A 23,347-nucleotide genomic window follows, 5' to 3' on the forward strand; every position below is an offset into this window, starting at 1 on the left:
AAACAAACAAACTCTTCAGCTTTATAATATTAGTATAGATGTTTTGTCAGAAATCGTGCTCATTATTATAGTTCTCGCCTTTAAATCCATTTACTTCCAATTTGTTTCACATTTATCCGGCATCTTACTAATAGCGGGCTCGTTGCATTCTTTGTATTCGAGCAGTGTGAGTAACCTCAATTTTCCAGCTTGAATAATTTACACCATCAAAGATGAGTATTGTTATGTCTTCTATCCTTGCCTGCTTGGCCACGTTTTTTTAGGATAATACGATTTTTCCTCCAACACGAAAATAATTTCACCTTTTGTAAAATACACAATTTTCTCGACGCCACGCGCACGCCCACACGCCTTTTTCACGAACACAATATTTTACTAATTAACCACCTAACCACGCTCAGCTACCATGTTGAAAAATTGTAGCGAGAGGTGATGTTAATTAAAGTAGACTCCGGAATCAGTAACAAACACTTTTATTTCTTTGTCAACAAGATTTACAAATGAATACTTCTAAGCGGGAAGTCATGACAGACGAAAAAAATAATTATGAAAAAATTAAAGATGGCGCTGCTGGCCCACAGAGATTATAAATTTACCATAGAGTTTACAACAGTTTTATAGGCGATTGGAAATGTCTCTAAAGCAATATGCATATTGGGGACACAATCGAATGGTGTAATATTACAACGTTTTCTTGTATGCTTTGAAAACGATTTTAAGATATACGGTGGATTAATGTGCGATGAATAGAGTTTCGGCTGTAACATTTTTTCATCATCATTTGATTATATTCCAATAGACATTGGAGCATGGGGGTTTCGATTAAGGCATTTTGTCGAATAAGCCAAAGTAATCTTGATTACACAAAAAATTTTGTTCGCTTTTGAATACCATGTATTAAATCATTTTATACATAACGTACAAAATGAATATTAAAGAGTTTAATTTCAAGAGATCGCATGTATACCTACTATCACCCTCAATACCTCTCCACCAACGATAGACGTTATAGACTTCGTTCTGACACCTGCTGTCCTATCCCGCGATCTCCATCTCTATCTCTGTCTCCCTCTAACTCTCGCTGTCGCCCCCAGCCGGGTATGGAGTTCGTGTTGACGTACTACGACGAGCCGGCGGTGGGCGGCATGCCGGGCGGCGTGGCCGCGTGGGCGTCGAGCCGCGCGGCGCCCGACTACCTCAACAAGATGAGGGGCGCGGCGCTGGGCTACCGGCGCTGGGCCTCGCAGCGCGGCAAGGAGGTCAGTATTGGGTATGGTGAGGCAATTTATACCTTACTTGGGTGGACTTAAGGTTCACTGTGGAACAGTGCAAGGCGGTGGGATTTGGACGGATGGTGTTATGTTGCGAATAGTGAGGCAATTTAGAAACCTTCAGTTCACCCTTGTAAGGTATTTTTTTTTTCAATAAAAATTGTTATATATGACGCAACCTCCATCGGGTCGAGTCCATAAATTATGTGAGATTTAAACATCACGTAATTTTGGACGCCCCGTAAGCGGTTCCACGTGAAAAAATCAAGTTGTCCATAACTCCAATGTATATTTGGAAAGCAGGCTACCTTTAGCTAAAAAATAAACACGCTTCAAAGAATCTCGATTAACATAATACTACTACTACTATAGTGGCGCAGTGACCCAAAGTGAGTCTTGGCCTCCGACAATAAGAGCCTCCATTTGATCCTATCCTGTGGCACCTCTTGCCAGTTTTCAGTCTGAATCGAGTGCAGGTCTTTCCTTACTTCATCTTTTTTTACTAACACAGGCTTTAGTTTCTACCAATATAATTGTATTATTTCACAGTTTTAATAAAGACTTTATTATTATTATTATCTTTCCATCTGTACCTAGGACGCCCGACCGGTCCCACCAGTTGGCTGTCCCAGGTACGCTCGTTTCACTGCACGATCTTCACCCATTCTTTCTACATGGCCAAGCCAGCGGAGTCTGTGCGATTTTATCTCACCGATGATGTTGGGCTCCGCCATCAAAACTTTCAGATCTACGATTAACATAATAATGTTTTTTTAGGATATACCAGATTTTACACCTTTCGGCCCCGATCAAGTTAGCTACGAGGAGAAGAGTGAACAGATAAGAGAGCAGGATATGGAGGTGAGTTGATACTTATTTTTTATTATATATTCATTCACATTCTTTCGAAGCATCAACATTTGACCTCTTCAGTATTGCTTAGGTTTTCCTAGATGTTACAAAAGTGTTTTCGCAGATGGACACTATGTTATAAATACAAATGTAGAATAGAAAAAATTTGATCACGAGGCGGGATTCGAACCCGCGTATTTTGGCCAAACCGTAGCAACGCCTAGCCTCTCGGCCAGCCGTGATCCCGCCACAGAAATCGAATTTCTTCCACTCTTTCGGTTTCATGTGCCTAAGGGGCACCCCACGCCATCTATTGAGATGATTAAGAACCTCTACGCAACATTATTTCAATGATTACAATATTGTATCGATGGAACGCGGCCTTTGTTAGATTTATTTTTTAATTTTATAGCATTGAAATGCTTTATAAATGAGAAATTTTGAAAGAATAGAAGAAAAAAAAATCTATTCATTAATGATAGAATGAACTACATACGTTTCATTTGCTTTTATACAGAGTGTTAGTGAGGAAATTATTTAATCCTGGCGATCCAAAACTGCATAATAAAATAGACTCATAGAGCTATTTTATTATCACCAAGATACACAATGAGTGTACACAGTTTGATTTTAATATTTTAGTTTGAAGTGAGTCGAAACCTATCTAAACTTTAGACTCTAAATGAGTCGGTTTCGTGCAATATATATATAAACATACCAACATACGGGTGAAGCTAGACAAATCAAAAATAGTTTTATAGGAGCCTATGCTTACCCCATGTATAAACCCATTAGAAGTACAATGATATATCTATACGAATGTACTCGAGAATAAGAAAAGAGGCGAGAGATTTTATTTATGCGGGAGTCGAGCACGCTTTGGCACGAATTGGTGGTATTCACATAAATACAAAACATACATCATCTAAACATGAAGCTGAATGTAGGTGTCGAGTACGCTTCGGCACGAATTGGGCCAGCTCGCACCGGGGGAGTACCACACACCCCCCACAAAAAACCGGCGTGAAATAGTGGCATTTCACTATGTTTCGTACGGTTGGTGGGGGAACCGGAGGTCCGTTTCCTTTTCCTCACCCGTCCCAGTCCATTCCTTCTTTTCAGTCGTCAATCCCTTGCAGTTCCCATACCCTTTAAAATCAGGCAGCGCATTCGTAAATGCACTAACCACCTCTGCTCTGTTCCCGGGCGGTGGTGATCGCTTACCATCAGGCGTACCACCAGCTCTGATGCCCGCTATGACTTAAAAGAAAGAAACGCGATACTGAGTAGTATTTTTTTTTAATTTTGTAACAGTCGGCAATGGAGCTGGTGGGACGCCTGATGGTAAGCGCTACCACCGCCCATGAACATTTGGAGAGGCATAAGGTCCATTACAGACCTTACGCCTCTACAAATGGATTGCTGACTTTTTGGGAAGGGATTAAGAAAGGATTGGCGATAGGAACAAAGGAAAGGAATGGGAAGGGTAAGGAAAAGGATATGGGCCTCCGTATTTAATAGCAGACAATTAAAAATCTACTCTGCTTTCAGTCGTCCAAGGAAGGTCCGGACCTTGAAAACGGCGTCGACAAGAAGGACAAAGGCACGCAGACTGAATTATCCGATGTGCCGTTGGAGGAGGAGGTCGTTCTAGTGAAATTTAAAAACAAAGAAGAGGACGGAGAGGAGACGGCGCCAGAGGAGCGGGAGTCGAGCGAGCCGCAGGAAACGAAGGGGGAGGTGAGATCTCTTACTAGGGTCGTCCAATTGGTTAAGTTTGTCTTTATGTTAGTGATGTAGGTGCTTTTAACCGACTTTAAAAATAGGAGGAGGTTATCAATTCGACTATACAAGTACCTCCTGACCTAATCCTACTTCATACTAATATTATAAATGCGAAAGTTTGTGAGGATATGCATGTGTGTTTGTTGCTCCTTCACGAAAAACTACTGAACCGATTGCAATGAAATTTGGTACGTAGATAGCTGTTTAACTAGAATAACATATAGGCAATGAGGTCTCATTATCTCCTATATATATGATTCTTCATGAGAATATTTGAAATTGATTGAATTGAATTATAATTTTATTTTTCATGTCGTTCATGAAGTACGAAATGCCTGATTTTCAAGATTTTTTATTTTAACCGTGAGAGTCATTTGATTTTTTCGCTTGTTATGTAAGGTAGTTTAAAAATTTGATTAGAATGATGTTTTTTTTTTTTTAAGTTTTCGTTCCATTTAAACTTGTATGTCCTTGGTACAGTGGTACAGTGGTTAGTGTGTATGCGCGTTAGAACGCATAGGTCCGGTTCGGGTTCGATCCCGATATTAGTCCAAGAAAATGGGTAGGGTAAATGCGAATTTGAGATTAAAACTTGAATTTTTGATATAATTTACTTTGAGGAATCTAAAAACGAACTGTGCAAGTTTTTTTTAAATTCACCCCCGAGAAGGGGTGAAAAAAAAAAAAAAAGTCGTTTTTTTGAAATTTTGGCGAAACCGTAAGTGTTAGAAAAAAAAGTTTTAAATAAAATTTGTAGAGCGTAAAATTTTACACAAAAATGTTTCTATGACTTTTTTTCCTAAAATTGAAATTAACTGAGATAGGGTAGTTAGAAGGTAGGGGATGATAACTGCAACTTTAAAAAAGTTAAACCAATTATATATATTATAAATTATAATATATATAATCATATCAATATAATTATATATATAATTGGTTTAATTTGAAAATTAAAAATTTCAAATTGTTATAATTTTGTTATAAACAATTGAAAAAATTTTTTTTTTCTCTAGGATCAAACTTTATAATTATATAAGTAATTTAATTAAAAAAATATATGAGTTTTATCAATTTTTCAATAAGTTATGATTTTTTAAAGTTGCAGTTATCATCCCCTAACTTCTAACTACCCTATCTCAGTTTATTTTCAATTTTAGGAAAAAAAGTCATAGAAACATTTTTGTGTAAAATTTTACGCTCTACAAATTTTATTTAAAACTTTTTTTTCTAACACTTACGGTTTCACCAAAATTTCAAAAAAACGACTTTATTTTTTTTTTTCACCCCTTCTCGGGGGTGAATTTAAAAAAAACTTGCACAGTTCGTTTTTAGATTCCTCAAAGTAAATTATATCAAAAATTCAAGTTTTAATCTCAAATTCGCATTTACCCTACCCATTTTCTTGGACTATATGGAGTCTTGTAAAAAAAGAGTAGAAAAAATAGAGATACGAGTATATATATCACAGAAAATAAAGTGGGTGGTCGACCTAGCAGTAAGGAAACGAGTGGAACGTATGTATCGTTAGCTCCATGGCCCATGACCCCCTTATGGGGCCCTAAATATTTTGCTACATATATCGTAATTTAAGTAGTAGAAATACTTAGTATTTATAATATGAGGAGTTTATCAGTTCTACAGTTTTTTCGGTTCTGTGACATCAAGACTATCGAATGGGTGAACCGATTTTGATGTGTCTTGTTTTTCTTGAAAGCTGGTATCTTACGTGATGTTAGTATTAGGATGTGGTTGTTGTGAGATTTTCGTTTAAAATAGTTATAGAGTCGGTTGTTTGTTTTCATTAGCACAGTTTTAAATAAAATCCCGCTTCAGTTTTAATTCATGGACAATTCCGTTGTAGGAAACGCCCGTGCGAGAGGGAGACGGCAACAAGGAAGAGGGAGATAGCAACAACGGCAGCTGGTGGAGATATTTATATCCTTTTTATTATTTTGTATAAATTAAAATGTTGAGAACCACTGTCTTATTTGATTTAACAAATTGAAGTGCAAACTATGCATCTATCAATGACAACACATTGTAAAGGCATCGCCACACATTCGGACAATATAAGCAATCGTGTGAATCTATAGTCTGTATGGATTATTAGTTTGATGGAAATGTAAGTAAAATCAAATTAAACACGTTAAGACATGTTGTATTTTTGTATGTATGATATCGTCTTAATATATATATTTTCTTTTTACTTACACTTCCCAAGTTGTTAATTGTTGGACATTTCGGTTAGGAAAGGTTTGCTTCGCTTTAAGGGTAAATAAAAAATATTAATACTTAGGGGGTAGTTACGAAATTTAGAGATTATATTATTGTTATAAAAATTTATGATCAATGCAATTAATTAATGGCGATAAGAAATAAATTAATTGTTAAAATTGTTGTTTTTAATGAATTGTCGAGGTCGTTGATTCGATTCTCGGCGGACTTTAGATGTATGTGGGTAGTTTACAAAATATGCATATAAAACTCGGGCTGTACAAAAGTGTTTTGTTTCAAAAGAATTATAATATATTTATTATTTCAAAATAATATAATCGAAATGAAATGTAAATATTATTAAAATGCGATTGCAATATCAAATTACCCGCATAAATTATATATATGCGGGTAGTTTTGATTAAGAAAAAAAAAATAACTGCAATATAAGAAAATGGTTTTTCCATAGAGTTCTATAAACATACAGTAATGTTATATTATTTAAAAATATCGTGCTTGAGTGAGTATAAGTCAGCATTTTGTCCTAGTAACTTCGAGTTTGTAGTTTTTAGTATTGCGGAGAGTCTAGTGCCATTTACATTGGAATGACCTATTAATTTCTATTTGGACCTATTTTGGCATGCAGATACATGTTATGATGTAGGCATCCGCTAAAAAAGGAGATTGATAAATTCTACTCTCAAGGAGATAAAATAGGGGATGAAAGATTGTATGAAAATTTATTAAGACCCCGCGGGCAACATAATATATTTATAGTAAATCCTCACAATTCAAATTTGTATTATTCTATTTGAATTAAAAACATGTTCCATTGAATAAGACCAAAGAAAATTATCGTCTCATTAAAAAAACTCTTCAACCACTAACAGTAGAAAGTTGAAGTATGGATATAGGACTATGTTACAGTTAAGTCCCGTTTTCCGTTATATCGCGTTTTTCCACTTCTATAGTTTTTACTAAATACTTTCTTACAACTAGTTCTAACTAGATTTAAATTACAAAGTTATATACTAAATTTTCTTTAAATATCAAAGAAATCGCGTTTAACGGATATCGGTAACTTATATAATAATATAGAGCAGAAGAGTGTTTGTTTGGACGCGTTAATCTCGGGAAAATGTCAACCGTGTAAAACCCTGGTGACAAGCGGACGGACAGACAGACGGTTTAATCAATATCCGTCCATTAGCTTTCGCGTGAAAGCCAGACAATAGACAACCATACAAAAATTTCAAAATGCTTTCTTTAGCCCTGTTTCTCTTATAAACAGCCCTAGAGATATTTTATTATTTTTTGTTTTATTGCAAAAAAATTAACTACTAACTTCTTCACTTATATTGTATGTGTACAGGGTGTTCCGCATATACACTACATGTAGGACACCCTGTAGATAGTAAGTAGACCGACTCACATCTGACTGACTAATTAACCTAATCAAGACGAGAAATTTAAATGCTCCATTATAATGCTTACTGACTGATTTTGGTACCATATTTTCTTAAATCGTATTTGCCATATTATCCCATATCTTTTTCACTTGATCGGAAATATCTCTGCGCCCCAGTTCAATATACAAGAAGGAGACGGCATATATCGTTTTCTCGCTCGCTCGCACCATTACGATGTTATTTTGAATCTGTGCCAATGGGATACAGATGATAGAGTGTTTGTCTTTGAATGCAATATTTGTTCGACGGTATGAATCGAGAAATGTTTTAGATATATTATATGTACAAAGGTCTGTGAGTTGTTACGAAATTATATGAATAGTTGTGAATAAAAAATGTTATCTTTTGAATGTGTTTTTTTAACCCACCGAAGTTGCGATGGTGGCGGTTGAATTTAAAGGTGAATGCTTCCTTATTTATTGGTCTTTTTAATGCTTTAAAGTCTATTTTTAAACCAGTTTCGTTGTTTTTGTTTTATATGTGACTAGATGCACATCCCGGCTCTCACTTATATAATAAGTTTAAGTTTTTTTTTAAGTTTAAGTATAATTATTAATAAATGAGTTATATTTCTATAAAATACGCCCGGATAGTCATTTATCTTTCTTTTATGTCATAGCGAGCAACTGAATTGGTGGCTCACCTGAGAGTAAACGATCACCACCGCCCATAAACATTCGCAGAGGCTCAGACCTCTGAAAATCATTATTGAAATAATATAAACTATCCTATCTTTTAACTTGGCTCAAACTGCACATGGTGTGCAAATTTGATTAAAGTCCGTTGAGTAGTTTAGGAGTCCATCGCGGACAAACAACGTGACACGTAATTATATACTACTAGCATACCCGGTCACGCGTTGCTGTGGCTGAGTAATAATTAAAAATATTAAAATTTTAAATTATTGGGATAAGTAATCGATCTTAAGTTGGACCAAATTACACATAAAATGCCAAATTTGGTTGAGTTGGTGAAGAGTTCATTGGGAACATACTTCATGACATTGGATTTTTATATATTACTAGCTGCGCCCCGCGGTTTCACCCGCATAAGTCCGTATCCCGTAGGAATATCGGGATAAAAAGTTGCCTATATGTTATTCCAGTTGTCCAGGTGTCTACGTACTAAATTTCATTGCAATCGGTTCAGTAGTTTTTGCGTGAAAGAGCAACAAATACACACACATTCTTACAAACTTTCGCATTTATAATATTAATAGGATTACGATAACATACACATTTATAGATATATTAAGATTGGCAGCCTGATGGTAAATGCTACCACCGCCCGTGCATATTTGCATTAGGCCTTCGCCAATGAATGGCGTACTAATGGGATAAAGAAAGTTAATTATGAGGTATAAACTACTGGAAAGTACCCCCGGCCCCTACGTCTCCGTAGGCAACACGCTTGCATTCTTGTGCTAACTTCTGGTGTTGTGGTCCTATCCCCGGTGCGAGTTGGTCGTATGGTTGATTTTACTTGGAGTGTTTTTCTATAAATGAGATTATATTTGATTTTGTATCGTTTATTTTTTGTTTTTAATTTCGGTGTAGGAGATAATTCGCTTGTCATTAATTAAAAACTCTGGTCTTTTCTCGCTCTCTGCTATTCAATATATTTCTAAGTTTAAAATTGGTCCTGCGTTGTTTATGTATGCTTAAAACTTTTTTTAAAGTTCTAACAGTTGTTATAGTTCTCATCTTTTATTATGTTTATAACCTGAAGTAGCAAGAGAGTTCAAAATATATTTTGTATTTATCCACCCAGAGCCATAAATCTAATTTAAATGTCACTATTATTACGGTAGTCGGTTTGTCTATATATTGGAAGTCCTAACTCTCATTTTATATTGTCTATGTCCATTATTAGGTTGAAGCATTGACATTGACATTGGACAAAGAGAAGAAGGTCCGTCTGACCAGAGATTGTTAAGTATAGGATATAATATGTTATTCTATTTTAATGTTGTCTTATTTCGATATAGAATGTTTTGAGGTGGTCAATTGGTCATTAGGCGTGAACGTCTTAAAATTCCAAATGTACATAACAATATACATATAACCCAACCTACATACTTTTTGAAACTAAAGCACTAAATTTTAATAAAAAACACTTATCAAAAACTTTAAAACAACTTCGCATCAAATCTTGGAAACAAACAATTAGGTCGGTGGTATGAAATAAAAATATGTGAAAATATGTTTATTTAGTTCACGAAAAACTCATTAGATCGCTGATTCTGGTTGTGACGCCATTTGCAAGCCCAGTTCCAACACGACATTCCAGCCCAGGGCTCGTCTGTGTAGAAGACCTGTCCGTTTTGATACATCTGAAAGGGAATCATTCTTAATGTGACATTGGGTTTACGATCTAGTTATGTTCTCATAACCGCTCCTCCTATGAATATATGTCTAACCCTAAAATCATGCCACCGTCCCAGACGCATCGTCAGCAATGCCTTATTGCGCCTGTCGCTGGAACGGTGGACAATAAAATTAGATCTAGTTAGTCTTAAGAGAACAGTGTATCAAAATCTACACTTATAATAAATATTCGTAAAATCCGAATAAAAAGTTTCTCTTATATAAATCCGCAACCGCTCCCGAAAGTTAACTATCTTGTGGAGAGCGTCCACGTCCACATCCCAAAGACCTCATTTATGGGAAAGATTTCTCTATTTAAAGAATGTAAATCTTACAAGTACTGTTCTTGGGCGTCTGACTAAATTGTTGTACATCTATTTGATCTTTTTTCTTAATTTTTGTCGTATGGAAGGCGATATTTTTGCGCAATCTTTGTCTCGTTTGGAACGGTCAAAAACTATTTATCTAGATTTCGATCCGAAAGGGAAAACTTGTAAATGTCAATATAGTACATTTTAGTATGGTGTTAGTTGAGATTATGGGTATCCATTTATGTTATAATCTAAACTACAGTTGAAAATTTTGTTTATAGGTCGGTGTACTCAGTCAGCTAAGAATCCTCTGTTATACAGTTCCTATGTTCTTAAAATAGCTGCCCTATACAGAATTGCGCTGTTATCACATATAGTCCTAGTTTTTTTTTTTTGCAAGTATCATTTAAAGGTATATTTATATGTATATGTGATATGTCTTTTAAGTTAAAATATTTATGTACTTAATACCTACCTCCTGCTTTTTACTATTTCTATACACAGTGGGTTGCCTGGAAGAGATCACTCTTTAGTGATAAGGTCGCCTTCTGTGCTGGTCTAGTTTTAAGTTTTTATATTTAAGGTTTATTTGTATACCAGTACAATAAATTGTTAAATAAATAGTCCGTGTAATTATATAATAAATTAACTTTTACTACAGTATTTATTATTTTTAAACATCAGATGCCAAGCAAAGACAAAATCTAGTCCAATTGTATTTATGTCGAGAAGTGAAAAATACTTACAAAGGATAAGTCGGAGCTCTTATAAGTGACGCCATCGTAACCGAACCGCAAGATGAAGTTCATGGAGAAGATGGAGAAGATGCAGCGGATGTCTGTGGTGGCGGGGATGAAGTAGCGGTACGGGCCACACCAGTACGATACTTTGGGTTCATATTCTACTGATTCCGGAAACTCTTCTCTAGGATTTATCCTGGAAGGATCATGGATATAAATTATTGTCGAAATCGAGGTTGATGCATATTTTTCCCATTAGTTTATAAAAGCCTAACACCTTCGCAAATTACGCCCCACGCTTTTATATAGTGAAGAAATCTTGCATAGATACCCACGGCCCCCTGGGAAGAGTGTGTGGCGTGGTTTAGGTATCTCCGATTCCTGCCAACTAACCCAACTGTGTTCCGTCGAACCGCATTAGTGAACGGGCCACGGGTGCTTGATAGAATTTGTTCGCGACAGCCCCATGCCTACCATTTGACATCTGATCCATTGCCTAATCCTGCTAATATTATAAATGCGAAAGTTTATAACGATGTGTGTGTGTTTGTTGCTCTTTCACGCAGAAACTACTCAACTGATTGCAGTGAAATTTTGTACGTAGACAGCTGGACAACTGGAAAAACATATAGGCAACTTTTTATCCCTGTATTCCTACGGGATGCGGACTTACGCTGGTGAAACCGCGGGGCGCAGCTCGTTTGACGTAAACAAACTTCGCTAATCAAGAAGCCTTCTTTGTTATATGTTTATACTTACTTATAAATGCACTGAGCGTCGCTCCAGTTGTCATCGGAGTGGCAGTACAGACCTTGACTCGGGTCCTTCGCCTGGAACTGCTCTGCATGGGGTCCAACATACGTGGTCTCCGAGTGGCGATGGTAGAAGCCGGAGAACGCAAATGCTCCTGAAATGGGAATTGTTTTATTCTCCTATAAATGAAAATAACGTATATGGGCTGAAGGTGATATATGTAAAATAAAAATCTATATATATAAAATTCTCGTGTCACAGTTTTCGTTGCCATACTCCTCCGAAACGGCTTGACCGATTCCTCTGAAATTTGGTAAGCATATTGGGTAGGTCTGAGAATCGGCTAACATCTATTTTTCACATCCCTAAATGATAAGAGTAAGGCAGAACAGCGTTTGCCGGGTGCAGCTAGTATATATATATATATAAAATTTCCGTGTCACAATTTTAGTTACTAAACTCCTCCGAAACGACTGGACTGTTTCTTATGAAATTTTGTGTGCATATTGGGTATGTCTGAGAATCGGCCAACATCTATTTTTCATACCCCTAAATGATAAGAGTAAGGCAGAACAGTGTTTAACGGGTCAGCTAGTATATGTATACATAGACCTCGGTAGGAACAATTTGTTTATATATCGTGTTAATTTTCCAGTCTCGGTGTTGAGTTTAAAATACCGCGGATATTTATTATGAAAATACAAATCCAAGTCACAAATTATACATAAAATGCCAAATTTCATCAAAATCGTTTTGAGTTCGTGAAGAGTTCATTGGGAACATACATCATGACACTATATTTATAAATTTCTGAAAAGTAGCCTGCATCTCATACTAGGACCAACATTATAAATAGCTCTTATGTACTTTTTTGTGTAACTTAAATGCTCTGTCAAACTCAACCGAATTGTCCCAAATTATAATACTATGGAGTATAGAACAAGATCGATGACACATAACCGTAATAATCCGTGATCACTGCATCCCTTGAGAGCGTTTGTCTTAGCCGTCTTATTACAGGAACAAATTTATCATGTTCTGTGCATACCATATCAATATGTGACTTCCAATTACAATGTCTATCATAAACTATTCCAAGAAAATTAGCTAAAAGTAAGTTAGTAGGATCGTGAGTTGGTAATTTCTATTGAATTTTAAGAATATTGTTCAGCCAATAAGTGTATTTTTGGTGAGATGTTTTCACATGTCAACAAGCTAAGCTAAGCAAGTTTAGCTGGAATATCTGTGTAACCTCTAAAAGTGTAGCAATGAGGCTTCCTTTCACTGGACAGTATCATCTGGACGTCTTCTTGGTTGTGCGCCGACGCTATGTAGTATGATGTGCCGAGGCATTTGAACTCTGAAAACAATAATTAAAGAGGATATGAGTGAGTCCCTCCGTTGGCTGTAGCCATTAAAGAAGAGAAGAACAAGAATATGAATGTTTAGAAAGGAAAATGGCATGTTTTGGTCCTCTCAGTTCTTTGTTAGTAGGTTTGAGACCTTTTCAAGCGACTGCGGGTATTTTTGTTATTCGTGTATTGACTGAAACTCAGTCTCACTCTGAAAAAAAGCAGTAGTGGCTCAGTGGTGAGAACCTCGGACTTCAAAAATCGATAAGTCGGGGTTCGAGACCGGGCGAGCGTGCAGGAAATAAATTGATTTGTCAATTTATCTGCACATGTGGATAACATCACCACTGCTTAAAACGGTGAAGGAAAACATCGTGAGGAAACCGGCATGTCCTAGAATCAAAAGTTCGACGACATGTGACATCTGCCAACCCGCACTTGGCCAGCGTGGTAGATCACAGCCCGAACCCTCATAGGAGGCCTGTGTCCCAAAAGTGGGAACGTGTATGGGCTGATGATGATGATGATGACTGAAACTCATTGTGAACTTCATATAGACAGCTGTTATACAGTTATATATCTATATCAATAGGTATAGGGGGATTTATTTAAATAATTTAAAAATTCACTTATTCCAAAATTATACAATGTAATGAGTTATTTAGCGATATTTAATAAAATGAGGGTTGATGATCAATGAATATTTATGTGCAACTAGCTTTTGCCCCGTGGCTTCGCACGCGTTAATTCGGAGTATTTTAATAGATGTTATTATACATATAAACCTTCCTCTTGAATAACTCTGTCTATTTAAAAAAAAAACGCCATCAAAATCCGTTGTGTACTTTTAAAGATTTAAGCATACAAAGGGACATTTTATACTATATAGTAATAGTATATATGTATAATTAAAATAATACTAGCTGTGACCCGCGGTTGAAACCGCGTAAGTCCGTATCCCGTAGGAATATCGGTATAAAAAGTGCCTATGTGTTATTTCAGTTGTCCAGCTATCTACGAAGCAAAATAGTATTATTATTCACCAATAGATGTCAGGAAAAAAAAACACGAATAAAACACGAATATGATATTTTCTAAAAAAGATTCCTAGCTAGATCGATTTATGCCCCCGAAACCCCCTATATACTAAATTTCATGAAAATCGTTGGAGCCGATTCCGAGATTCCAATTATATATATATATATATATATATATATATATATATATATATATATATGTATACAAGAATTGCTCGTTTAAAGATATAAGATAATGATAAGCATCCCTTCATCTTGAGTACGAATTTCTTTCAACAGTTTGATTAGTTAAAACTGTGCTGTTTTACGTACATAGATGTAATTAATAATAAGAAAATAGCGTAAGAAACATCACCTTACCCGGGCTTGTATATAATCCGAACGGGATCTTCGCCTGAGTCGATTTTATTTTCGCCTCCGACGTGTCCATTTTCTTGTTCAGTTTCAGCAACACCATCGACATTAGCGCCATGTCGGTCGCAAAGAGCAACCTTTTCAAATCCTTTATGTGCGTGTCGATGAAGGCGAACAGTTTCTTCTGCCCAGTCTCTAGGATGTCCTTTCGCTCTGCCTGTGAGGAAACATTGATTTCAGGACTGTTCGTAGAGCCTTCGTTCATATGGTCATAAGTTTTAAGTGTCCTACGGGAAAGGTGGAGGATGTGACAAGATTATCAGTAAACTAGCTGCGCTCCGCGGTTTCGCTCGCGTAAGTTTGTATCCCGTAGAAATGTCGGGATAAAAGTTGTCTATGTGTTATGCCAGTTGTCCAGCTATCTACGTACAGAATTTTAATGCAATCGGTTCAGTAGTTTTTGCGTGAAAGAGCAACAAACACACACACATCCTTACAAACTTTCGCATTTATAATATTCGTAGGATGTGGGTATTTAAGTTTTTCATTCGAACTAAGAGGCCATTGTTAAGAAAAAACAAACGCCATCATAAAATGAAGAAAAAAGGCGGGAATAATTTAGTCTATGTTTTATAGACTACAATACTATGCATCTTCCATTAAAATACTAATAATATTAGTAGTTTGTTTAAGTATTACTAAAATAATTATTCATCTTATAGAAATATAATAAAATAAATGTACTGAAAATGGTTTGGTTAATTCCAGCTCACTATTTAGGATAGAGAATGTCGTAAGGTTCTCTTCACTTACGGGATTATGTGGTTCTTTCAGACGAGCGTTCATAAAACTGGTGTACTTCAGTAGGTTGTCGAATTTCTCCTCAGCATAACTCTGCTTTGGGTCTATTTCTTTGCTACTTGGCATGTTGTATGGTTTCTGTTGAAGAAATATGAAGGTAAAGGTATCTTTTTGCTTTATGTTTTGATCAAGTCGGTCTGCTAAAATAACACATATAAAGAATTATGTGTATTGTAAATAATTACTATAAATAATAAAATATAAATTTATGACAACTTACAGTTTCTACAGTCGGGAAGGACAATCTGGCAAGCTGGAAAAAAGATACTAATATATTAACGGGTTGTGGCTTAAGGGATTATGGGTTCTCCAGCTAAAACTATATGGCGCTACTTTAAAAATTGCCGCGTATAAATAGTCTATAATTATTCTATTCTCAAATAACTTTATTGGCTTTAGTTCATAGTTAGTCATTTAGGTTTGGAAGAGTTGGAGGTAACTGCGTTCTGTCCGCTTATTGTATGTATACGCGTAATAATAATAATTCATTTATTTATTTTGTCATCACAAATGATTATCTGTATATTGTTAAATCTATTGCTTATTACTAACATTTATGAGAGACTGGTGACCGAGATAAGTATAGAATCCTTGTGTTATGTACGGGTTACCAGGCCCCCACGAATTTACAGTTACATTTATAAGATAAACAATGAACATTATGGACATTACAATGAAATGTTGAGAATTTATGGAAAATATAATATATAAAGTACTTATTCTACTTATGGATATCTGAGTGAATGAATAATGTTGAATGTTATAGTAAAGTGTGTGTATGAGTGTGGATGTGTGCATGTAATGTAGGTTGGTTGAGTAATAAAATCAAATTAGGTTGAAATTTAATACAATATTTCTCACCCTTCGTGATCATTTATTTATTATTGCTACTATGTTTGTGTAATCAATGATTTGTGAAATGTCGTTGGCTCCATTGCCCTAAAGTTGGTGAAAAGGGATAAAGAAAAACGCTCACCAGTTGAAAAGATGAAACATCGCCGTTACTGCCCACCGTTGGTCGAAATAAGCATACCAACTGTAAATGTAAACAAGGTAATAAATTAATAACCCCAAACATTTATTTGTCCAATTAGATTTCTTATAGAAACACTTTTGAATCGTCATAGCACAGTTTTGACATTTATCACCTGTTCGGGAAGCAGTTGGGACTTTGTAGTTACTCTTTTCGAAACGTAAATTTTTGACATATTTCTACATCGGTAATAAGCATATATAATAGTGGTTTCAAAGAACTGTCTAATGTATATACTCCGGCCACACTGTCAAAAAAAATTGCGAATTTAATGGGGATATTGAAAAGGTATTACGCATGGTATGACGTACGTAGTCAGATGTTAGAGCTATGGTTATGGCACTAATGTATTTCTATTTATTTATTTTATTTATTTATTTGAAGGTTTATCAGTAATTGTTACACAGATAACAAAACAAGTATATATCACATCAAACTCAAAAATGCTAACTGTACAATTTTTTTGTAGGTAAACACCACATGCACAAGACTACGACAAAAACAAAAGAACGATTACGAAGTAATTGTTTTATTAAGCGAAATATTTTACAATAAATGCTCAAAAATCCAGCCTCGGACCATAATGCACAATCTCAACCGCCTCCTCTGGTTTCACACTGCTTCCGTCTGTCACTAGCAATAAGCCTTGACTCCGTAACAAAACGACGGTTTCGACTTCCAAATATTCCAATTGGATGTTTCCTAAAGCTTTATGTGCGTCTGGAGTTTCAGAGAATTGTCGTCTGCTATCTTCCTGTCTGTTCCCGTCCCGCCCTTGCTTCAATCACTCCCAAGTTTTATTTTTTCTTCCCACGCGCCGGTTTCTAACCTCAATCACACGATGTTCACTTTTCGACGAAAAAACAGTTTTGATTGTTTTACTTTTTCTCAGAATTATGTGCCTGGGCCTATAACCTGTTGATATATAAGTAAAACAACTATATCGTAAAACGTATAATTTTGTAGCTGACTTTTATTGAATTAATTACTGGTTTCACAGCGAAACAATATTGGCCATGACAGTATAGAGGATATAGAGAAACAGTGTTACCAACACATGAAAATAGAAAAAGTATTACATTGCTACCAACAATAACCATGAACTGTTCCTAAATAGGAGTCGCAATAGTGCTCCTAGCTGACTGAAGAAGGACAGCTAGGACAGAGTTGCAGGCTCCCACTGCTTCAAGGTTCAAACTTAGGTCTTAATGTGTCGTTACTAACACATTCCATCGTAGCAAACATCTTCAACAACATCACAACTAGAACTATTAGGACTAGAATTAGGATTAGGACTATTATCATTATTATTTTAATAATTAGCACCATTCAGTATTGGCATGGCTGGATAGCATTTCTAGAAAAGATATCACTACACACAGTTGAACTGACAGTCGCGAATCGGCCTTTTAGGCCTGTCTTTTACGACGTTTTTACCACCCTTTATATACATTGTAAACTCTATATAACGAACCTCAAGGGAATGCATATTTTGACGTTATAGAGAGTTGCCGTTAAATGTAGAGAAGAAATATCTGTTTTAGAACATAGAAAGTGTTTATATCAGTCTAGTGTTCTGTCTCCGGGCATTTACTCATGAGAGATACGTTGTTATGTCGAAACAATTGACGAACAGCGTATTCAAAATAGTTTCACCCTATCGCCAAACTTTCGAAAACACATGTGTTGATGTCGAACGCATTTTGAAAGACTTTTGTTGAAGATCTCACAAGGAGTGTCCACACTGTAACTGCAACGCATAACGCAAGCAAAGTGGTCTGTTCGCGCATCGCGCTGCAAGGTCTCGAGGAAAATGATTACCAAAGACGTCCAGTTTTGCCGTCGCTAGCTACATATGAGTGGATTCTTCACGATCTGAGCCATTCCACTACGTGGTAAATAAATAAGAGGTTTACGGACTGATTAATCGTAAGAAATCTGCTTTGAAAATTAGATGTACAAAGAAAGATCCAAAAATACTATGAGGTTCGGGTATTGATTAAAAAGACTTAGCTACTGCATATTTGTTTGATAATCATCAGCCCATATATGTTCCCACTGCTGGGACTCAGGCTTCCTATGAGGGTTCGGGCCGCGATATACCACGCTGACCAAGTGCGGGTTGGCAGATGTCACATGTCGTCGAACTTTTGATTCTTGGACATGCCGGTTTCCTCACGATGTTTTCCTTCACCGTATTAAGCAGTGGTGACGTTATCGACATGTGCAGATAAATTGAAAAATCTGTTTATTTCCTGCACGCTCGCCCGGTCTCGAACCCCGACTTATCGATTTTGAAGTCCCGAGGTTCCCACCACTGAGTCAGCACTGCTTTTTTATTTGTTTGATAATATATTATAGAAATCAATTATAGAATGTTGTATATAAAAAAAACGCTTACCAGCCATATTCTAAACATTTTTGTGTATGTTTCCATCGAACCAGTTTCCGATTCGCTCTACTTTTTCATTCATAATTGACATTCTAATCGTTGATGAAACTAATTGGAAAGTTGTTAAAGTTTATTGCATACAATTATTCACGTTTTACGATTCTAACAGTTTCGTATTGAAATGAATCGGATATAAATAATGTGTTTTTGTCCTTGTGTTTGTGTACGCAAGTATTTCAAGCTTTAAAAAGTTGTTTAATCGAACATTCACAGTGAAATCCGTCGATTCACTGCTAAATTGCAGATAAATAATCAAAAACTAAAGAACCACCAACATCTAATTCTATTATCCACTTCCTACTAGTCCTACTAATCTTACTTCCTTCTAAAATTACAAATGCGAAATTTTGTAAGTATGTGTGTGCTTTTGTTGCTCTTTCACGCAAAAGCTCCTGAACCGATTGCAATGAAATTTGATACGTAGACAACTGGACAATAGGCAACTTTTTATCCTGATATTCCTACAGGATACGGACTTACGGGGGTGAAACCGCGGGGCGCAGCTAGTAGGGGAAAGTGGGGCAATTGGGAACACTTAACTTCTAAAGGTCAAAAATAATAGTAAAACGTCATTGACATAATCTACTTTAATTGAAACATAAGCTTTGCTTATCTAGATAGATAAGTAGATACTTATTGCTTACAAGAAAATCTTCAAAATCAACGACTTATAAAAATTATAAAAGAAAAAAAAAAACATTGTCGTTCCGTCGTTTTACCCGATATCCTATGGGGTAATTGAGATCGTCCCTCGGGGGAAATGGGAACGATGTGGGGTAATTGAGATCGAAGAAATCAAATGTGGCATATATCACATAGGTACGTAACCTACACTACTCTCCCCAGCAGTACATTTTTCATGTGCCCAGAGCTTACAAATATAGCACATGATCCAATCTTCTCTCGGTGGGGATTCATATTTTTCATTGCACATTATACAATAAAACTCGTTTTGATTTCCATTGTTTTGTAAAGCCTTCTTTAGATTTTTGACTCCTTTTGCAATGTGCCGTTTTTAAGCTGGAATTTTTTCTTTTTTTATTTTTCTCTTGTTTTGTCTTATCTGTATTTCTTCCAGTTGCATTTTTATAGGTGTGCTGGATAAAATTTGAGAATGCTTCTTATTCTGTCACTTAGAAGCTGCTGGTTTTGGAATGACAGGTACATTGACAATATCTGCAAGAGGCACAGAAGTGGACGGAGGTGTAGAATGGATAGTAACGCTCAAATCCTTGTCATTTTCAATAATAGAAGTGGAATCTTGCGTTGATGTTTTGCTCTGGTTGACAGTGCTAAGGGACACATTCAAATTCTGCTCAGCTTCAGTTACAGTTCTGGTGACAGTGTTCATGGACTCATTCAAACTTTGTTCAGCTACAGGCCACATGTGCCATATTTTCAAAGGTGTCTTTAAATGTGTCAGGATTGATAGGATAAATTCCAGCTGCTCTAAATCCACTAACAGCCTTGCTTATATTAGCTATTTTATTGTACGCTCTTGTAAATAGTTCTCCAACCTCGTATTGAGTAATTCGTTTACCAGGATTATTTACCATGTAAAGCTCACATTTTTTATTGTACGCTATTTTCAGAGGACCGAAAACCGTATGATCTAGTGGCTGCATTTTATGAGACACATGAGGTGGTAGGGAAAGAACTTGAAGATTGTGTTCTCGGTACAGCGCGTATGCTCCCAGGCTGATGTGACTTTCGAGGAGGGTGCGTGGGGAATGCTGATCAGGGCGACTGCCCTCCGCAGCAGGTGTCACGCGCCGCCCGTTAATACGGGCGGGTCTTCGGGAGGGTTAGTCGCCCTTTCTGTTGGACTCCTTGTTACCCTCCTCCCCGCCGGACGAACCTATTTGTGAGGAGGGTGTGAGAAAACTTAGGTTAGTGGTGTGTGGCGGGACCGAACAACCGGGGTTACTGTCAAGCCCGCCCTCTTTGGGGCGGGGACTGGTGGGGCGCGCAGGCTCGACAACGACGGCGCGGCGCGTGGTGGAGCACGCCGAGATACCTACGGGCGGTGCTTGCGGGGGAGCGGGGGGTGAGGGATGCGCTTTTGGCGCGATGAAAGGCGAGGGGGGAGGGAGTGAGGCGGGGGGCGCACTGAGTGCGTGGGTGGATGCGGGGAGCGCTGGAGGCGCGGGGGTGGGGGGCGGCGCTGTTAGCGCCGTGTGTGTTTATTGAATCAGTGACCTTATATTTATACGCGTGGAATGGGATAGCACGATCGGTTGTCTCAACCGAAGGTTATAAATATTGGTGCCACGATCGTGCGGCTCTTCAGTGTTTTTATAGGAGAGGTGCGCGCCGGCAGCAGCGTGCGTCGGAGAGAAAGAGACAGCATGATCTGACCTCTCGAGCGGAGGTTTTAAATATAAGCGGTGTTGTCTCGTGTGCCTCGTCAGTGCGGCGTGTGTAGTAGCGCGAGAGATGTCGCACTACGTATACACCCTTAGGAGCCAAAATTTTGTAATTTTTTTGAACTGTGCTAATGCCAGTTTCATCAATATTAAAAATGCGATGAGGTACATTGTGTTTAGCTTGAATCATTCTTAGTTGATCAAAAAACAGATTTACTTCAGTGGCGTTAAAAACGGTTATTCGAGTGAAGTAGCTTCTGAAATGCGCAAACTAATGGAAGGATGTCGAAACATAAAGCCATAATACCAGTCTTTTCCTGCAATCTAGGTCTCCTTGTTAAAATTGTGTTTCAATTTGTTAGCTTCAGCAAATCGAAAAGCAATTCTGCGTAATGAAATTGCTGTTTTCCATAAAAAGCCTTGCAGCATTCAAGTATATAATTTAGCAGCTGTTCGTCTTGTTCACAGTGTGTCTACCCTTTTTTGGTATCTTCAATTTGTCCAGCTTCAATTGTTTGAATGGTGTTGTTTTTGGTATTGAAAATTTGGTTGCAGCTTGGCTCAATGTAAGCTTTTTATTTGTGACATCTTCATGCGCATGGCGAAGATCTTCAGTCTCATACATTGGTGCAGTCTTTCGTATGTACTTTCGAGGCATCTAAAACAAATCATACCGTTACAACATAGTTAAAAACGGTAATCTAGTAGCATAGGGGTAAATAAGAACAGTAAGGGGTAATTGGAAACGTTCCCAATTACCCGCCAGGCTCCGTTCCCAAATACCCGAAGTAGTCAATATCGGTCAAAATGGCGGCCATCGATTATAACACTATTGTTGACCTTCAAGTAACGTGGGGTTCGAAATAATAAATACGCAGGAAGTGTTTGACACAGACTAACTTTATTTAATCTCCACAGATAACATATTACATGTAGTACAAGGAAATACCGAGTGGCGCTAGTATCTATGCTATTAATTTCAATGCATACAATAGTAATTATAACACGAAAACATATCACATGCATGATTGTTACGTAATATGGAGTTTGTAAATTCAAAATAATTAAATATACATCTATTATACACTACGACTAAAATTATAAAAGAATTGCAAAAAATATTCGACTCACCGTGACAGCGCACGCGCGGCATTTCACTCCAAATGTCGCGTGGGCACTGAGGGGCGCTGTGTGCGTCCATTCAACGGTTGCAGGACGGCGTAGTGCGGGGGGAAGGACTACTTATCTACCTGTTCCCAATTACCCGCCGTTCCCAATTCCCCCACTTTCCCCTACACTATAGGTATTTTCAGTTAGATTATTGGTGTAGGAATAATTAGACAATTAATCAACATTTCTTTCAATTATTTCCAAAAACCCTTCCCTAAACAATCCGACTAACACGTATAACTGACATAGTTTTGGAACTAGCTAAAATAGATTAAGAACTATACTAGAAAATCCTCTTCATACTGGCAAATACCCCATTATTCCCGGAACAATTATATAAATGTTTATATTTATTTTAAGACGGACGGTCCCTTTTAAAGGTAGTGAACAACACAAGAGATGAGAACGAATTAACTTCATTTAAAATGACATTTAAAACAGCAACAGCACCCTTATTTCAACTTCCACTTATCCTAACATGCACATAAATCTTGTTTCTTAAAACTAATTTAGACTGCATTTAAATCATTTCACTCACTAAGCAAAGCTGCAGCATCTCCGGTTTGTTAATGGATGTATTAAATATACATTTTGCGCCTGGTTACCGGCATATCTCGATATGATATATTCATATTTTCTATATAATTAATAAATTTTCGTCTAACAAATTTTATCAATAAATACAACCTACTTTCTAATGCACAATATGGGTTTCGAAAAGGGATAAGTACCGAAGATGCTATATCAAGTCTTACAAATAATATAACTGAACATTTAGATGCGAAGCGCAAAGTTTTATGTATATTTTTAGATTTAAAAAAAGCCTTCGACACCGTCTCTGTCTCCACTTTACTTGAAAAGTTAAAGAAAATCGACGTTCGGAGTACTTTTCACACATTGATTGCAGATTACCTATGTAACAGAACACAAAGAGTAAAACTCAATACAGACAGTATTAGTA

At 36.8% G+C, this 23,347-nt stretch overlaps 3 protein-coding genes across 3 annotated transcripts; 1 reads left to right on the plus strand and 2 right to left on the minus strand.

Moving 5' to 3' along the window:
* The first annotated feature begins 1,069 nt into the window (after positions 1–1,069).
* LOC119838920 (dibasic-processing endoprotease-like) lies at positions 1,070–7,261 on the plus strand. Its single transcript, XM_038365062.1, has 4 exons — positions 1,070–1,259; positions 2,049–2,132; positions 3,675–3,863; positions 5,770–7,261. The coding sequence occupies exons 1-4, from the start codon at positions 1,101–1,103 to the stop codon at positions 5,866–5,868; spliced, it is 531 nt and encodes a 176-aa protein (XP_038220990.1). The 5' UTR covers positions 1,070–1,100; the 3' UTR covers positions 5,869–7,261.
* A 2,512-nt stretch (positions 7,262–9,773) lies between these two features.
* Positions 9,774–16,545, minus strand: LOC119838929. Its single transcript, XM_038365074.1, has 8 exons — positions 16,342–16,545; positions 15,586–15,618; positions 15,318–15,443; positions 14,511–14,721; positions 13,014–13,121; positions 11,768–11,915; positions 11,015–11,204; positions 9,774–9,923 (listed from the first exon to the last, which is right to left on the minus strand). The coding sequence occupies exons 1-8, from the start codon at positions 16,441–16,443 to the stop codon at positions 9,801–9,803; spliced, it is 1,041 nt and encodes a 346-aa protein (XP_038221002.1). The 5' UTR covers positions 16,444–16,545; the 3' UTR covers positions 9,774–9,800.
* A 3,434-nt stretch (positions 16,546–19,979) lies between these two features.
* Positions 19,980–22,704, minus strand: LOC119838897 (glutaconyl-CoA decarboxylase subunit gamma-like). The gene is made up of 4 exons (XM_038365040.1): positions 22,690–22,704; positions 21,694–21,874; positions 20,778–21,014; positions 19,980–20,224 (listed from the first exon to the last, which is right to left on the minus strand). Exons 1-4 carry the CDS (start codon positions 22,702–22,704, stop codon positions 19,980–19,982), a joined length of 678 nt encoding a protein of 225 aa, XP_038220968.1.
* Positions 22,705–23,347: the final 643 nt, after the last annotated feature.

This window comes from Zerene cesonia, unplaced genomic scaffold (assembly GCF_012273895.1).
Source record: "Zerene cesonia ecotype Mississippi unplaced genomic scaffold, Zerene_cesonia_1.1 Zces_u006, whole genome shotgun sequence".
In the NCBI taxonomy this organism is placed as follows: Eukaryota; Metazoa; Arthropoda; class Insecta; order Lepidoptera; family Pieridae; genus Zerene; species Zerene cesonia.

Coding starts and splice junctions, on each gene's coding strand:
- LOC119838920 (XM_038365062.1), top strand. CDS start 1,101: ATGGAGTTCGTGTTGACGTACTACGACGAGCCGGCGGTGGGCGGCATG. Junction 1,260..2,048: donor CCTCGCAGCGCGGCAAGGAG/GTCAGTATTGGG, acceptor ATGTTTTTTTAG/GATATACCAGATTTTACACC. Junction 2,133..3,674: donor TAAGAGAGCAGGATATGGAG/GTGAGTTGATAC, acceptor CTCTGCTTTCAG/TCGTCCAAGGAAGGTCCGGA.
- LOC119838929 (XM_038365074.1), bottom strand. CDS start 16,443: ATGTTTGGGGTTATTAATTTATTACCTTGTTTACATTTACAGTTGGTA. Junction 15,444..15,585: donor CCTTCCCGACTGTAGAAACT/GTAAGTTGTCAT, acceptor TTTCTTCAACAG/AAACCATACAACATGCCAAG. Junction 11,205..11,767: donor GACGCTCAGTGCATTTATAA/GTAAGTATAAAC, acceptor TGATCCTTCCAG/GATAAATCCTAGAGAAGAGT.
- LOC119838897 (XM_038365040.1), bottom strand. Junction 21,015..21,693: donor ATTGAAGATACCAAAAAAGG/GTAGACACACTG, acceptor CGGCGCTAACAG/CGCCGCCCCCCACCCCCGCG. Junction 20,225..20,777: donor CAAAGAGGGCGGGCTTGACA/GTAACCCCGGTT, acceptor TGTGGCCTGTAG/CTGAACAAAGTTTGAATGAG.